We start from the raw sequence: 17002 nt of genomic DNA, 5'->3' as shown, positions 1-17002 counted from the left end.
TTATCCAATGCTGCCCATTTTTGTAACCGATAGCATTTAGCTATCGAAATTCAAATTTCAATCAAGAGCTTTTTTATTATTTACAAACCAGAAAATCTCCTTTAAAATCAAAGCCAAATATCGTTAATTTCTCAAAAGTTTATTTATAAATAATGCTTGTTAATGGTGGTAAAATCAATGGGGAGAAATCATCGTATAGCTAGTTATAATTGACAAATTAATTAATTAATAACATATTAAGCATGAAAACATTTTACATTACATATCCATTAAGTGTAGAATTATCTGTTTTATAGGCTATATAAAAAGAGTTGAAGTTGAAGTTATCATTTTGTTTCATTTGTTCATTTCCGATTTTTATCAATTTCAAATGTTCGTTTCTGAAGAGTTTCAACAAAGTAAAGCTACTAAACTTAAATCACAGATAACACTGAAGTATTTGTTACGATATATGCATGTATATATATGTGTCTGTTTCTATATATATATATGTATATATATGTCACTATATATGTGGTGAGTGTTTGTGTTTATTACAGGACTTCTTTTTAGTCCTCCCTCCTTGTATGATTCCTTTTGTGTGGAAATCATAGAACGCATAACTGACTTAAGGTTAGGTTAGAAAACCGCTAAAACTAACGAAATTGTGTGTTGTCTGTAAGGGTGTGTGTTTGGTCGCATTCCATCTCAGTTATTAAATGCAACAATTGGCTTAAGTACTACGAAACAAGGAGGCTGGAGTCCTGATTCGGGTTTTGGGACTTTAGTAATTGTATGTGATCCAATTGTTTCCACTATCCCTCTTTCTTCTCTTTTCCACTTCCACCTTCCCCACCGCTGTGAATGGCACACGTTTTGCATAACGCGAATGGCAAAATCGAAACTAAGCTTAAGGGCGCGGCTTCCGGTTTGATTTAAGTATTTCAAAAGGCAAATAACCATTGCTACGTTTCAGCTACATAACTGAAATTAAGTTGAAGCCTTTTTTAGTTTTAAATAAGAAAGGATTATATAGATCCTTGGTCGGATTATAGTCTTAAGTACTTTGTATAAATATAATTTCAATCGGAAACCGTGCCCTTAGCCTCTCTTCTCCCCCTCTGTCTGGATGATTCTGTGTATGAAGTCCTGCTGCACTCTCCCTAGACATGCACCTCCGGGCAATCCTCGTCCTTGATCGATGTGTACTGCACCTTCTTGGCCACATTGTCAAACACCGGCGTGATCATGTACTTCAACTTGTCCCGGCTAACATAGACGAGCGCCACCAGCAGACCCAGCAGGATCATGCTAAGGACAATCAGCAGGAAGATCAGCGTGGCCGTGTGTCCATTGAGGTGTGCCTGAGAATGCGGCGACGCTTCCGCTCCGCCATAGCGCTGCTCATCCTCGGCGGCATTCAGGATAGTGGCAGCAGCAGCCATGGCATCCGCACACTGGCCCATATCCAGCTGGAGCAGGTGGGCGGGCGAGGAATCCACACGTCCTGGGGAGTGGAAACACATGAGGCTGTCCTTGTTGCGGATAGTAACCCGTCGCGTCAACGACATCGCCCTGGCCATCAGGTGGCTGGAGGGTTGCAAGGAGAAGTGCCGCGACCAGAAGGCCACCCTATACCCTTACTTGATCGAGAAGATCACTCCCACGCGCCAGGAGCTGGGCGTGCCAACCCTTGAGGAGTTGGGCTACGACAAGCCCGAGCTGGCCCTCAAGTCCGTGTACGATGCCTAAGCCTCTTAGTTTAATTTCAAAACAGAGGAACACAAACACACACACTGCAGACACACTAGCTACACCCATCCTATGTATGGAGCGGATGAACATGTTGTTGGATTAATGTAATAAACGGAGACTGGAGTGGATTGGAATACACACCAACGATGCGTTGTTTCCCTCTTCTTGGTTACGTAATGCCCAGGTTAGGGGGATAAACAATCTACGCCGGAAGTTATTGCAACAAATTCGTTTATTTCCCACCAACTATTTCCACTTGGCAAGCAGCTCGGCTGCCTTGTCCAAGTTCTCCTGCTTCTTGATGAAGCAGTAGCGTACAAAGTCCTCTCCCAGCGGCTTATTGGGCTCGCTGTAAAAGGCGCTGGGTGGAATGCCCTGCAGACCCATATTCTTGGTCATCCACTTAATGAACTTGTAATCGCGGTGCTTGTCCGGTTCCGAGCTGAGGTCTACCTTATCCGCCAGCGGGGACCAGTCGGCCAGCATGAAATAGCCGCCCTCAGGAATGGTGGGACGCATGCCGGCGTCGGACAAGAACTTGGCCATGTAGTCTCGCTTTTGCTTCAGCTCGCGCGGCAAGCTTAGGAAATAGCTCTCTGGCTTTCCGAGGCGGGCCAGCTCTACCTCAAAACTGCGCGCCACACCCTCCTGCAGGGGCGTGGGACAGGTGTATACGGAATTCTGGTGGACCATCTGCAGGTTGCGAATAAGTTGGGCGGGACCGTAGGCCCAGCCGATCTTCCAACCGGTGACCGAGAAGGTCTTGCCAGCCGATCCCAGCGTTATGGTGCGGTCCCACATGCCGGGCAGCGTGCAGATGCGAATGTGCTCCGCTCCGTCGAACACAAGCCACTCGTAGACCTCGTCCGAGACGCACAGCACGTTCCACTTGCGGCACAGCTCGGCGATCCGTTCCAGCTCCTTTCGGTTGAAGACCTTGCCGATGGGATTGTGCGGGGTGTTCAGAATGATCATCTTGGTCTTTGAGTTGAACAGTTTCTCGAATTCGGCGTCGTCCAGAACATAATCCGCTGAGCTGATTGGACCGGTTCCCTCCGTCTGGCGCTGCAAGGGGCGCAGAGATGTATATAGTGAATCGGATTCATTTACTTATTCCAATTTTCCTTACCAATTTCAGGGGAATGAAGCGCGGAACACCGCCAGCCATCTTAACCATGGGCTCGTAGCAATCAAAGAAGGGTTCAATAATGATCACCTCATCGCCAACGTCCACGTGCCCCATGATAGTGGAGTACAGGGCCTCACAGGCGCCCGAGGTGATGAGGATGTCGGTGAGGGGATTCACCTCTTTGGAGACGAGACCGCTGTACAGCTTGGAGAGCGCCTGAACCAGACGAACATGTCCATAGCCGCGGGTATACTGATGCAGGAGCGGATTCTCATCCTTGGCAATGTCCGCCAGCGAATGGGTCACATACTCGGGGGCGGCGTCATCGGGAAAACCCTGGCCCAGATTCAGAGGCTTGTACTGCATGGCCAGGGCGATGTATTCGTTCCATACACTGGGCGTACTGCCCTGCAATCGCTTGGGAAGATCGAACTTGTCCATGTTGCTACAGGTGGCAGCGGTCTGTTGATGGCGTTGAACTTGAAACTGGAACTGATCCCGGAGGCTTCTTGTGGCAAGGCGGCGACAACTGGGTGTCTAATCTTAATAATAATGCTAAAATATCACTTGTTAAATGCAATTGTTTGAGCTTAAATGCTGGAGTGACGTTGCATAATGCACTGAAATTTGATTAGACCAAGGCAGTGTCTATAAGTAAATAAGAAATTGTTTAGGGCGCTTATACTCAACACACATACAAGCAATAATATGCAAATAAACAAATACAAATTAAGAATTTTAAATTATTATAATGGGACCAGGCGTTAGGCACTAATTATGTGCTAGAAATTGGCAGCACTGTTCTTATCTGTGCAAAGTTCCTTGATATTAGGCGGCAGAAAATGGGCTACAATTTTAATTGATAGCTGAAATTTTTATTGATCAAGAAAAAAACATAAAATATATCAAAAGAAAGACCTTAAAATGCTTCAGTAAAACAGTTATTGATAAACAAACAAGACGACGCATAAAGTGCTGGAAAGCACCACACCTGATGATGTTCTGCCCATCGATTCAGCCAATGCTGCCCATTTTTGTAACCGATAGCATTTAGCTATCGAAATTCAAATTTCAATCAAGAGCTTATTTATTATTTACAAACCAGAAAACCTCCTTTAAAATCAAAGCCAAATATCGTTCATTTCTCAAAAGTTTATTTATAAAAAATGCTTGTTAATGGTGGTAAAATCAATGGGGAGAAATCATCGTATAGCTAGTTATAATTGACAAATTAATTGATTAATAACATATTAAGCATGGAAACATTTTACATTACATATCCATTAAGTGTAGAATTATCTGTTTTATAGGCTATATAAAAAGAGTTGAAGTTGAAGTTTACATTTTGTTTCATTTGTTCATTTCCGATTTTTATCAATTTCAAATGTTCGTTTCTGCAGAGTTTCAACAAAGTAAAGCTACTAAACTTAAATCACAGATAACACTAAAGTGTTTGTTACGATATATGCATGTATATATATGTGTCTGTTTCTATATATATATGTATATATATGTCACTATATATGTGGTGAGTGTGTGTGTTTATTACAGGACTTCGTTTTAGTCCTCCCTCCTTGTATGATTCCTTTTGTGTGGAAATCATAGAACGCATAACTGACTTAAGATTAGGTTAGAAAACCGCTAAAACTAACGAAATTGTGTGTTGTCTGTAAGGGTGTGTGTTTGGTCGCATTCCATCTCAGTTATTAAATGCAACAATTGGCTTAAGTACTACGAAACAAGGAGGCTGGAGTCCTGATTCGGGTTTTGGGACTTTAGTAATTGTATGTGATCCAATTGTTTCCACTATCCCTCTTTCTTCTCTTTTCCACTTCTACCTTCCCCACCGTTGTGAATGGCACACGTTTTGCATAACGCGAATGGCAAAATCGAATCTAAGCTTAAGGGCGCGGCTTCCGGTTTGATTTAAGTATTTCAAAAGGCAAATAACCATTGCTACGTTTCAGCTACATAACTAAAATTAAGTTGAAGCCTTCTTTAGTTTTAAATAAGAAAGGATTATATAGATCCTTGGTCGGATTATAGTCTTAAGTACTTTGTATAAATATAATTTCAATCGGAAACCGTGCCCTTAGCCTCTCTTCTCCCCCTCTGTCTGGATGATTCTGTGTATGAAGTCCTGCTGCACTCTCCCTAGACATGCACCTCCGGGCAATCCTCGTCCTTGATCGATGTGTACTGCACCTTCTTGGCCACATTGTCAAACACCGGCGTGATCATGTACTTCAACTTGTCCCGGCTAACATAGACGAGCGCCACCAGCAGACCCAGCAGGATCATGCTAAGGACAATCAGCAGGAAGATCAGCGTGGCCGTGTGTCCATTGAGGTGTGCCTGAGAATGCGGCGACGCTTCCGCTCCGCCATAGCGCTGCTCATCCTCGGCGGCATTCAGGATAGTGGCAGCAGCAGCCATGGCATCCGCACACTGGCCCATATCCAGCTGGAGCAGGTGGGCGGGCGAGGAATCCACACGTCCTGGGGAGTGGAAACACATGAGGCTGTCCTTGTTGCGGACAGTGACCCGGGTAAGCGGGATCCACGTGCGGAAGGGGGCAATGCGGCAATCGCAGACAAAGGGATTAAGATTAAAGTCTACGATTAGATTGGCCGTGCGATTGGGGCGATCCTCCAGCTCGTTGAGCACACGCAGATCGGTGGGCTTTACGAAACCGAACTTGTTGCGTTCGAGATCGAGGAATCGCAGGTTGTTCAGACACCGAACCTCAAAGTTTAGGTCACGCAGTTCGTTGTCGCCCAGATGGAGGTCCCGCAGCGAGGGCAGATCACAGAAGACATTGCGATCCTTGAAGTGCGTGATCTCATTCTGCTCCAAATGGAGCTTCTGCAGCTTCACCAGCTGGCTGTTCACAAAGATATCGTGCAGATCCTCGCTCAGTTGCGGCGAGCTATTGTCCTCGAAGGCATCGGTGAGATGCAGGCTCTGCAGGTTCACAAAGTTCGAGAAGACGCGCGGATGATGGTGATTGACCTCGTCGTCATAACGCGAAATGCTCAAATTGTTATGATTCAGGATCAGGCGCTCCACACGCGGCACATGGTGATAGCTTTTACCGCGTATCTCCCTGATGTGGTTATTGCTCATGTCCACAATGCGCAACTGCTTGTAGTCATTGATGCTGCCAAATACGTTCCAGGGCAGCTCGGTAATTCGGTTGCCGGTGAAGATCAGCACCTCCACCTGTTCGGGCATGAACTCCAGGACACTGGTGTTATGCAGACCGGCATTTGTGCAGTTCACCACATATTGCATCTCAGTTTCGTACATCTCCTTGCCGCAGCTGCATGCAGCCGGAAAATTAGGTCCACAGCTGGACGAGGTGTCGCCCAGGACTCCTCCGCCGCCAAGTGCCAGACTTAAGGTGGCAACAACCACGGCCACGGCCAGTCTCCTCAGTTCGGTGGGTGGCATCGCTCTCTTTAATTGCTTGACTGCCTGCAAATAATTGAATAAATAAAATATATTAAAATGCAGATAAATGTATATTTATAAGACTTAAAGAGTTTTAAATACTTTCATGACACTTTTCCAACTCAATATGGCTAATTATTTCTGTCTGTGCAGGGTGAACACATGCTTTATGAGTTGCAAATGCATTTTAAAGTGGCAAACAGGCGGCGGAGCTACGCGAAAATTTATTTAGCTTCCTCGACTAACCGTAGCTTCCGGCTCTTCCTAGCCTGCTTGCCTCCAAAATGGACAGCTTATTTATGCTCCACAAGTTGCAGATTTATGTGCTTATAAAGCATCGCAGCACACACACACACACACAAAACACACACCTCTCCATGGAGCGTGTTCTTTCGCGCCCATCTCAATCATCGGCCCACGCGGCGTATGGGTAATTTCTGTTTAGTGCCAAACTTTTGCGGCAGTGGGACCACAACAAACGCCCTGAAGGGCACTCCGGCGTGCATGGAGTCATCCAACCGCAACAAGAGAAGCCCGGAGCCGTAAACCTGATTATTTTTCGGTTTTTATTGCCATTTGTTTAGTGCTCTCCACCGGAGTCTGTGTGTATGTGTGTGTTTATGAGTGGAGAGTTTATAGTAGAGAGGAAGCTTTAATTTTTGCTTTTTATTATATTTTTAAGAGATCTGTAAAACCAAAAATTGTTGCAATATATTGGGAAACTCCAGGGGCTTACTCCCAACACACTTTTAATTTGATTAACATATAATTAAATATCGGCAAACCACATTTTAGGTTTCAATTGGCCAAGCACAATGGATAATGTGTGAGTAGTATGTATGCACAAATATTAAGCGAGTATTGGTAATACATAACTATTTACACAAATCAATTTGTGGAATCAATTAGTATCGTTTACGGATTTAACTGGGCAAACTATAATCCTGAATTTATTACTCCAACTGTGTATAGTTTGAATATATCAAATATTTATAGTTCGATAAAATCGATTTGAAACGCGAGCCGTATTGCATCCTTTCATTTGCCTTTATTCAGACCTGGACTCTCGTGTCCTGGCTGCTGCGGTGGAGGCGTCTGGTCCAAGGGTCACTCGATGCTAATGAGCGCATCAAATTCCCGTTCGGGATAAATTGAAAACTAACGGCCCTTTTAATGGGCCCAGCAGGATGCCCTCGACGCACTCAAATCGCAGCCTCACACTCTGCTCCTGGAGGCCACTCAATTACCTCCCGACTGGTCTGGCAATTATGTTGTCTGCCTTTCGAGTGGGTTTATATGCTGGTTTTACAGAGTTTTGTGAATTCAATTTAGAGGAGGTTTTGTGAAATATTTATCTACCACAAATCTGTTAATATTTAACAAATATTGCCTGATGTGGAAATTAAATAATTTTGATTGGTGGTTTTTATGAATGGCTTCTAATTTTGAACCAGGTTAGATGCTGTATATATAGAGGAGCTATAAGCAAAAGCACAAGGTAAAAGCTAAAGCTGGCTCTGTGCACACGAGCAGTCACTTCCGGTTTGTCGGACTAACAAGCGGAAACGCCATTTACCTCCACAGTTTTACTTTAATTTCAACTTTTATGTCTTTGTTATTGTTTGCTTTGTGTGTTTACTGTTGCAATAACATACACCTTACAACTCAGAGGCCCCCCTCCGTAACGCCCATGGCCACCCCCTTTGTTCTGAGCCCGTGGCCATTCCAGTGCAATAATAAGGCGAACAAACAGCATTTGTTCCTTCTTTACTGCACTCGCTTCGCTTCTCGCTGGAATTTATGCATGCGCGTAAAATAATAATAATACAAACAACAAAAAAATAACAGAAAAAAAACCAGAAAAGAACACAAACAAATAGCAACAAAAATAACATTTTTATAGTATATGTGTTTTTTGTATGTATGAGGCGAGGTTAAAATAATAACGGTTGAGCATTTTGGTATGTGTCTTTATACCCTCACTGAAGGGTATAAAGGGTTTGAAGAAAAAGAATTAATTATATAAATGCTTCATAATAATTATGTATCTAACATTCATATAAAAAAGACTCCCAGATTAACACATATTTTTTCTTAAATACCTAAAACCCAGTCAAGGTATATACAGTTTCGTTATCCAATTGCAATTATTTTCACCTTGTTTGTTAATATTTTTGCGTGCTCTGTGTGTGCTTTGCATTCGCAGAACTCCCGCTCTAATTCTCGCCCGGTGGTTCCCATTTTCTTTTAATTCGTTAGTGGTGAAGTGGCAGCCACTTGGCAGTTGCAATGCAAAGGAGAACGAGTACCAGGACGATGATGACGACGACTATGTCGACGAGGAGTAGGAGGAGAAGGAGCAGCTGAAGCAGGAGGAGTGGGAAAAAATGGGGGGAGCATGTGCAAAAGCAAATGGCGAAATATGGAAACGGAATTAAAGGTGGCCACTTAATTTGTTATGCACTATGAGTGTGTGTGTGTGTGTGTGGATGACTTACTCGCACTGTGGTCTAATTAGAGTATAACTGTACAGGATAATACCGAAGGGGGTAGGAAAAATGGTGACACGCCCCCACAGATAAGGCACGTCTATAATACCGCACTTCAGTAATGTTAACTAATGACAGCCAATTAAGTTAACTTCCAACTACCACCCGCTCCATTTTGCCTTTATCACTGACATTTTACATTCGATAAACACCAATTTGCCATATGAATATTTGCAGTGAGCTCAGGATTAAATGTGAATTCAACGTGGGTAGTTGGAAATGTAAAAATATGTTTGATAGGTATATATAGATATATGTATATTGCTTGATGCTTTAATTTTATATAATAGTTTTGAAATGTGCGAGTAAAATATAAAATGAATTCGAAGGCACAAAATCTTGTTCGCTTTTTCGACTTTTATTTATAATTTTATAATTTTTTTAATCGTTATCTCTACATGTAGTCTTCACTCGTCCTCTACACTTTTCGTTATCTAAGCTTCTCGTCTTTACTTGTAATCTCTATAGACTCTATAAACTCGTTCGATTTACTCGTTATTTTCTATTCCTGCGTCCTCTTACCAAGTGTAGTCTTTAGTCAGTTTCTTTACTTATCGTCGTTACTCATCGTTTAACTTAATTCGCCTTTACTCGCTCTATGTGCTTTTACGTTTAACTTGTCCTCTTTACTTGTCTCCTTTACTCGCTGCTATTACTCGTTCTACTTAATTCTATAATAAATATGTCCCAAAATCCTCTATGTATTTACCCTGTACAACGTCATCAATAATACAGATCTAATAACTTGTCCAGCTAGAACCTTGTCGACCGAACTGCAGACAACATTAAAAATTCCATTTTCCTCAGCAAACCAGAATTTAGCATTTGCATTACCTGCAACCACCTTCCTTCCCACCGTTGTTGTCTCAATTTTCTCATCGTTTTGGAAAAGCTTCTCATTAAAGAAAATCCCCCGCCCTCGCTCAGGATGCGCTTAAAATTGTTGAGCAGATGTCTCCATTATCGCCGTGCTCCTCAATCGGATGCTGTGGCCAGGACTCTTAGCATTTCTCCAAGCCTCCCACTCTGTGGGGTGCTGGTGGTGGCATGGTGGCATGGTGGTATGGCGTCGTCCTTGGGAGTTTCGCCAGTCAAATTTCATTGTTGGCACAACTCGTTGCATACTTTCGGGCAACACTTGCGAATGAAAAGCTCTTCAGAGTGAATTCGCAGCTGCAACTTGCATCCATCCAACTTGATGCGGAATGGAGGCGGGTCGGGCTGAGCTGGGTAATGGGAGGAGCAGTCAGTGAATGGTGGCAAAGTGCTGCTCGCCTTTGCCAACTGCATTACGGAAATCCTAATGCGGCCAACAAGCGTTTAATGTCCTGCCCGGCAGTCATTAAGCGGCAGTGAGAAATGTTGAAATGTTTAAAAGCTTTTCGCCAACTCTGCCTCGAGTTTCTCGAGAGCACGGCCAGCAGCCAAAAATGGCCAACTAACTGTTCTTCTGGCTGGCCGTAAATTTCAGCGGGTTTCCCGGAGTTTTTACTGGGATTCCAGTGAGAAAATAACAATCTTAGATCAAGGATATGGAGGCGCGAGTGCAAGTAATGGTAGTGAGGAAAGCAAAAGGCTTTTTAGATGGCTTTCTTAAAGTTTCAGTTACTTTTCCTAGTGATTTATTGACTAAAACTGTTGTGTATTGAATTTGGTATTAAATAAGCGTTGGCTGAACTTTATTAAATAAACAATGCAACATCCTTCCTCTTAGTTTCCTTATGAAGCAAACGTTCTCATTCACTTGTAATTGCATAAATTATATTCTGATTCCTGCTTCCCTCTATTTTTCCCCCAGTGTGAAGTTACGACTGAAATGGCTGAGTCCCATCTTCCGCTCTTTGTTCTGGATTGTTTATGCCCTCATTGAGTGTCCGCCGGGCGAGACGCACTAAAGTAGGCAACACTTGTCGCGACGTCCTTCCTTTCCCCATTATACAAAACCCCATCTGCTGGCTTCCCCTCCTGGTCATGTCCATTGTCAACCTGGCGATGGTGGTTGCTCAGCTTCTGGCGCTGGCTTTTGAGGACCACGCTCCTTGCCAATGCAATTAAACGCGACTGCAGTACCCCGGCATGGTTTACTATCCTGTCCCGTCCTGGCCGCATGAAACTCAATTAGGAAAGTTCAGCAGCAGCGACGGAAAAGTGGAAAAGCTGGGTGGGGGGCCCGGGTGGCATGACTGCCAGCCACAATATGAAATTGGTGCACGTTGGCTTCATAATTTCATTATGAGTGCGCCATGCGAAGAGCAAAATATATACGAGCCTGACAGAATACAGGAGCCACAGGAGCCGTGAAGCTGCCGAACTGGGAGCTGGTAACTTGGGCGTGTCTTGGTCAGAGCTCTCGCATCCGGCTGGACTATGTAATTAGCAGACAGCTAATTGCACTTCAATGGTCCAGTAAGTGGAGTCGGAGCTGGAGCTGGAGCTGGAGCTGGAAAGTCTGGGAAGTTATTCGCACGCCAGAAGCACGGGAAATGTGAAAGTTGGCCAAGAGTGTGAATTGTGGCTTTGCGGTCTTTTAAAGACAAACTCATGCACCACCACCATTGGTGGCGATATGGGGTGTGTGGAGTGGGAGAGAGATGGACCAGTTTATGATGCGGTTACCCAGTTGCAGTGGCCTGGAATGGGTCATTAGGTGAGTGAGGTGGGGTTAGGGGGGGGGGTCAAGTGCGTGCGAGTAGAGAGCTCTTGGACGGTATCATAAAACCTGTGGAAAACACGTGTCTTGTGAGCTGTTTCTACGAGCTTATTTCTGTAGCAGAATGTGTATTTCTTTTGTTTACTACTCAAATGAATATAGAGTGTTAACTATTGTTGTTTTAAGGTACCTGGTTCTCAGACATGAGAATATCAGCTTGCCTACAGTGCATTTCTACTTGCCAAAAACCAATTTAAAGTAGCATTAACCTGTTCGGTTTTCAGTTACTTTATATAACGAACCCCATTTTCAAAGTTCCAACCAAGCTTTCTATTTTCCCTCGAAATGACCAGCAATTTGTGTGTGGACAAAACCAACTTGATGTCGAACTTTAAAGCGTAAATCCAATTCTGATTGGTAATTGGAATAAAACGCAAAACCAGACGCACAGGCAGACCCTCTGCACTCGATAGAGATGCAGATGTAGATGGCTGAAACACGTTGCCAACACTTGGCCAAGTGCATATAACCAGCCAGAAAATTGCACGTGTTGGCCAACAAGAGAGACAAGACCAGCAGCAGCAGCAGTAACAAAAACAAAGGCAGAACACAACACAACGGTGGCAACAAAAATGCAGGCGGCATTCGCAATCCGTTTTCGAACAGCATTTATAGCAACAGTGTTCAGTGGGCAGCAGACCCGCCTCAATTTTTGGCCCCCCGAACAAGAATAGCTGTCCAAAATCCATACAATCCTGAAGGACAGAGCACAGTACACTGTGGAAATTTGGGGTACGTTCGGAAGAAAGTTTTGAATTTACAAAAAATAATGTATTAAGTTTTAACATTCTTAAATATATTGAGATATTTAAAACAAAATTTAATAGAGAAATAAAGTTCAGAAGCATAAGGGACATTCTACAACTATAACGCATTGATGGCTTATTTTTCACTATAATTCCCAACCGATTTTAGCTAAAAGATTTGTGAAAATCAAGCTGTATTTAAAAAATGATGAGTTTGGCAAGTTAAGGTAGGTTTATTTAATTTATAATTTATATAACTTATTGTAGAAATATTTTCTAAAAAAAATATATCATATTCAAATGTAACTCGTATTTTTAAATTTATTTCGAGTGCATCTGAAAAATGCAAAATGAGAAACAGAGAGAACAAGAGAGATAGAGAGGGCGAATGGACAGGCGACAATTAGGAATTGGAGGTCCTGGCCATATCCCTTTGCCCATCTAACTTGTCCATGCTCTACCCCTCCCCTTTAAAAGTCCTCCCCCTTTCCCTTTTACTTTGCAAATTTATGCCCAGCAAAGTCGCGCCTGAAACGCGTTAGAAACGCGCCCAACTCGCACGACACTTACAAATTGCATTAAAAGCGGTCGCTTTCAAAACGCAATACCGCCCTCCTGGAGGCGTGGCATTGAGCTCCTTCTCTCGCTTACACCCTTGTGCATGGTATTAGGTATTTGTTTTCGCGTTTGTGTTTTTCGCATGTTTTGTTTTCACTCGTTTTTCTTTTGTGTTTCGTTTTGTTTTGTTTTGTTTTGTAGTGCGACAAGTTTTCGTTTGCATATTTTTTGGGGCTCGCTCTTTGTAGTTTTAAGTTTCTTTTTTTGGTCTAAATGGAGGCCTGAGAGGGAAGTGAATTCATAACACTTTTTGCTTGAATTATTTCCTTGAGTTCAGAGAGCTTTGAGGGCTCAGAAAGTAACTGCTCGCTGTGTGAAAATGTGTTAAGTGAAATGCATTTATTTGGGCGATTTACTCAAGAACAATAACTAAAGCCAACTGTAATAATAAATATCATAAATTGCTGCTCAATTTGTAGCTTATTGAAGTAATAGTAAGACAAGAAAACACAAACACAATAAAGTAATTAGGCGAAGGGAAAATAAACAGGAAAAGGCGTTTTACTTGAGGGTTGACTGGAAAATTAAGGGTTTTATATTACATCTATTCATAAAACTATAAATATACAAAGATTACAAAGTTGCTAGTCATAAAGTACATACATCTTAGTAGTTAGAGTAGTAGATATTTAAGTATTAAAGCTACAATATATATAAAGTTAACTTAAATTTGAGGCTTAACTTGCAGCTTTTATCTGTTGAAAACTCTTGAGATTTATGCAGCAGCTCAAATAATGTCCCTTAATCACTTCTAAGTACATTTTTGTGGTTTTAACAACTTTTCACTTAACACGAACAAAGTTGCTTTTGTTTTCGCTTTCCACTTTCACTTTCAGGATCAATCCAATTTGTGAAACACTTTTCGCGTAAACAAAACCGCGACTAAAGCTGCAAGGCAAACGCTTTGCTTCATTGGATCTCTGTCCCTATCCCGCGCCTCACCCCCCTCTACCACATTTTCAATGGAAACTTTTCAACGCTTTTCCTCTTTGTCCTCGTTTTTCCTCGATTTTTGGTCGATCAACTTTATGTTGTGGCTCAAACTGAAACTGAAACAGGACAGGGAACAGGAAGTAAAAAAAAGAGACCCTAAAAATGTATAAACTGTTTTTCGTCCTGCAGGCCAAAAGTGTAAAAAGGGACAGCGAGTTTGGCTTTCCAATTCAATATTTTCGATTTCATCGTTGACGGGAAATGTGTTTCGTTATTTGTACGCTATTTTTTTCGGTCGTCGGCACTGCCCCCCAAACTTGGCCAACAATTTGGTGGCATAAAAACTGCGAATGAATGAATTTTAAATAAACGAAGGCTCGACTTCAAGCCAAAAGCTCTTTCTCTTCAGCTCTGGGAATGTTTTGCATTGGAAATTCTATAGGGAATAGGGCGTGGAAGTTGGGGAAATGTAAATCTACTAAATTTGTTTTTCTTTTTCCATCCCCTCGTTGAGTTTTTCTCCTTCTCCTTGTCCCTCCGCCCAGTTTCTTTAGCTCTCTGTTTTTGTTGCTCAACTTATTTTTTTCCGGCCTGACTTTTGACTTGGACTCCACTGAGGGAGGGATTGAAGGGAGTGGACGGAGGAGTGTTGCGGCGGTGGCCATTGCTGGGTGGCTACACAGACAGGGCCAAGCTGTTTGTTTCCAATTAGAGTCGCCGGGACGCCATGGCAGCACCTAGGGGCCGTATGATAATTGGATTGCCATGCATGGAGGACACACCCGTATCCACGCAGAGAAAATTATTATTTTAAGAATAATGAATATTAATAATAATATATATTTAAAATTCGTTATAACACGCTTACAATATATATATATTTAAATATATAATTATATTCATATATTTAATATAGATTTAACATTTTTATACCCGTGTAGGGCTTTTTTTAATCAGAAGCTTGTAACGCTGGAAAGGAGTCATTTCTGACTATATATATATATTCTTGATAAGCAATAACAGCCGAGTCGTTCTAGATATCTTAGGCAGAAAAAAAAATTATACATACTTTGTTCGAAATTTTCAAAATTTTATATGGGGTTACATCGTTAAACTTGTGATTAAAATTGTTCGTTATAATTTTTTTTTTAAATGTTAAATTGAGTATGCAGATTTATTAACCTAATAAAAACTAACATAGGAGTTAAAAAATGTCCGAATTAAAATGAATTCTTTTTTGGCTTAGTTATGAGTTTTTCAAACTTTGAGTTTCTGAAAAAATTGTCATATACAAATATTGAAAAATATCGATTAAAAAAATTCAAATATTTTCAGCTTAGTTATGATTTATTTTCGATACGATACTGTTATTCGATTGCAAGACAAAAATCTGTATACCGTAGCTTTCTGAAGTCTATTTAAATATCTCTCTTTTCAAATAGATTTTTTCTAATAAAGCTAGCTTTAAAATACTATAAAATAAAATAATTTAATATTTTAAAGATCTTTAAATTTAATTACCTAATGGCCCCCTTAATTTCTTCTTCTGTAACTAGGCATAAAGAATGGGAGAGTCAAAGCTAGAGCCAACCTACAAGGCTGCTTGTTTCCTGTTATTCTGCTCTCTTCTTCTTCTTTTCTCTTCTTCCCATCTCTTGGTTCTCCGTTTACCGTTAGCTGTTTGCTGTTTGCCTTCCGCTTTAACAGATAAATGGACAGCCCCCGTGAGGCAGCTGCAGACAGAGATGGCAAATCAACGACATGAACAGGCAGGCTGGAACCCAGAAAGAGACGGGGAGAGAGCAGCCGGCAGCAAGAGGCAGACAACAAAGAAACGTCAACAGTTGACAAGTGGCTGGCAAGGAGTGGCTAGGCCAAAGCTGCAGGGGGGGGGGGAGGGCGATGGAGCACAAGAGCTAAAAAAAACTGTAGCACGCTTTCTAGAGCAGCCAGCAGCAAGTGGGCAGCGCAGCGAAAGAGGTAGATAGTACTGATGAGAGGGGGCTATAAATAGTTGCAGGCGGCTTGGGACCAAAAACTATGCCAAAGGCTTTAAGCTCGGGGAAGTCGAGAAGGTACATGGGATTGTCTAAACGAGGGCAGTAGGGGTGAGAGGTCAGCTCAACAGTTGGTCAAGCTACAAAGGGAAAGGGGTGACGACTGAGGTGCTGCTTCAGAATGTTTCAAGTCGCAAACGTTTTATTTCAAGTTTTACTTTTCAGACAGTTTTTGAACCTAAACTCTGGATTTTTAAATGTTATTCGGTGAAGTTAGTGTAGTTTTAGGCAATAAACAATTATTTTACGATTTTACAGAGTAGATTGCTGGATTTTTAAAATTATTTAAAACGTTTTGTTTACTTTAACGAATCTTAATGTTTAATCTGCCTTAAAAAAACAGATAATTGTAATAAAATAATCCTACTTCTAAAGAATTAAATCGTTCAACCATTTATTGCTACCAAGATGCTACTTAGATTTTCAGATGTTATTTGCTACTCTAAAGCTCTATAAGCCTGAAGGAATAGCTGCTGAGCTGTGCCACGTTCCCGCTTTTCAAACTCAACAAATGGCCAACAGGCCAGTGCATTGTTGCGGTAAAGAAAACACACACATTCCACCACATTCAACAACATCAATGCCCGTTAGATGGGGCGTATGCGCAATCTGACCAACAGTGCGTATGTGTAATATTATCGAACCTGCAGGCTTTCGCTACTTCGTTGTGGGTTTACACTGGCCAGATTGAAAACAAAACATCGCTATTGCCCGGAAAATAACAATACGTCAGCCATTTTTACATAGTTTCTATGATGAATTTTCTATAAACATTTAAAAGTTGGCAACCAAAAAATAGTTAGTATAAAATTTAATAATGAACGAGCGTTTTTATGGTGGGAAGCAGCGCCTTTTCAAATATGCAAATTAATTTTCACCATTCTGCATTTTTTTATGTAAACTGTAAAATGTGAAAAATGCTAATGAAACAAAAGATAGAATGGATGCGAGGTAAAAATTAATTAAATTCATTTTTATACCCTTGCAGGGTATTATAATTTCAGTCAGAAGTTTGCAACGCAGTGAAGGAGGCACCTCCGACTATATAAAGTATATATATTCTTGATCAGGAT

At 41.9% G+C, this 17002-nt stretch overlaps 3 protein-coding genes across 3 annotated transcripts in view; all 3 read right to left on the bottom strand.

Moving 5' to 3' along the window:
• Nucleotides 1-126: 126 nt before the first annotated feature.
• Nucleotides 127-1892, bottom strand: LOC110188232 (uncharacterized). The gene has a single exon (XM_020957886.2). The coding sequence runs from the start codon at nucleotides 1560-1562 to the stop codon at nucleotides 1143-1145; it is 420 nt and encodes a 139-aa protein (XP_020813545.2). The 5' UTR covers nucleotides 1563-1892; the 3' UTR covers nucleotides 127-1142.
• A 56-nt stretch (nucleotides 1893-1948) lies between these two features.
• Nucleotides 1949-3587, bottom strand: Kyat (Kynurenine aminotransferase). Its single transcript, XM_020957883.2, has 2 exons — nucleotides 2864-3587; nucleotides 1949-2799 (listed from the first exon to the last, which is right to left on the bottom strand). Exons 1-2 carry the CDS (start codon nucleotides 3302-3304, stop codon nucleotides 1981-1983), a joined length of 1260 nt encoding a protein of 419 aa, XP_020813542.2. The 5' UTR covers nucleotides 3305-3587; the 3' UTR covers nucleotides 1949-1980.
• A 413-nt stretch (nucleotides 3588-4000) lies between these two features.
• LOC110188324 (trophoblast glycoprotein) overlaps nucleotides 4001-17002 on the bottom strand; it is a 52827-nt gene continuing 39825 nt past the window's right edge. Inside the window, exon 4 of the mRNA XM_020958032.2 lies at nucleotides 4001-6340. Coding sequence (XP_020813691.2) covers nucleotides 5018-6316 — 1299 coding nt within the window. The 5' untranslated portion in view covers nucleotides 6317-6340 and the 3' untranslated portion in view covers nucleotides 4001-5017. The remainder of the gene's footprint in view (nucleotides 6341-17002) is intronic.

Source organism: Drosophila serrata, unplaced genomic scaffold, assembly GCF_035046125.1.
Source record: "Drosophila serrata isolate PLE 108 unplaced genomic scaffold, ASM3504612v1 contig_241, whole genome shotgun sequence".
Classification (NCBI taxonomy): domain Eukaryota; kingdom Metazoa; phylum Arthropoda; class Insecta; order Diptera; family Drosophilidae; genus Drosophila; species Drosophila serrata.
This window is presented reverse-complemented; position numbering and strand designations above follow the sequence as displayed.

Coding starts and splice junctions, on each gene's coding strand:
- LOC110188232 (XM_020957886.2), bottom strand. CDS start 1,562: ATGGCCAGGGCGATGTCGTTGACGCGACGGGTTACTATCCGCAACAAG.
- Kyat (XM_020957883.2), bottom strand. CDS start 3,304: ATGGACAAGTTCGATCTTCCCAAGCGATTGCAGGGCAGTACGCCCAGT. Junction 2,800..2,863: donor GCTTCATTCCCCTGAAATTG/GTAAGGAAAATT, acceptor CGCCCCTTGCAG/CGCCAGACGGAGGGAACCGG.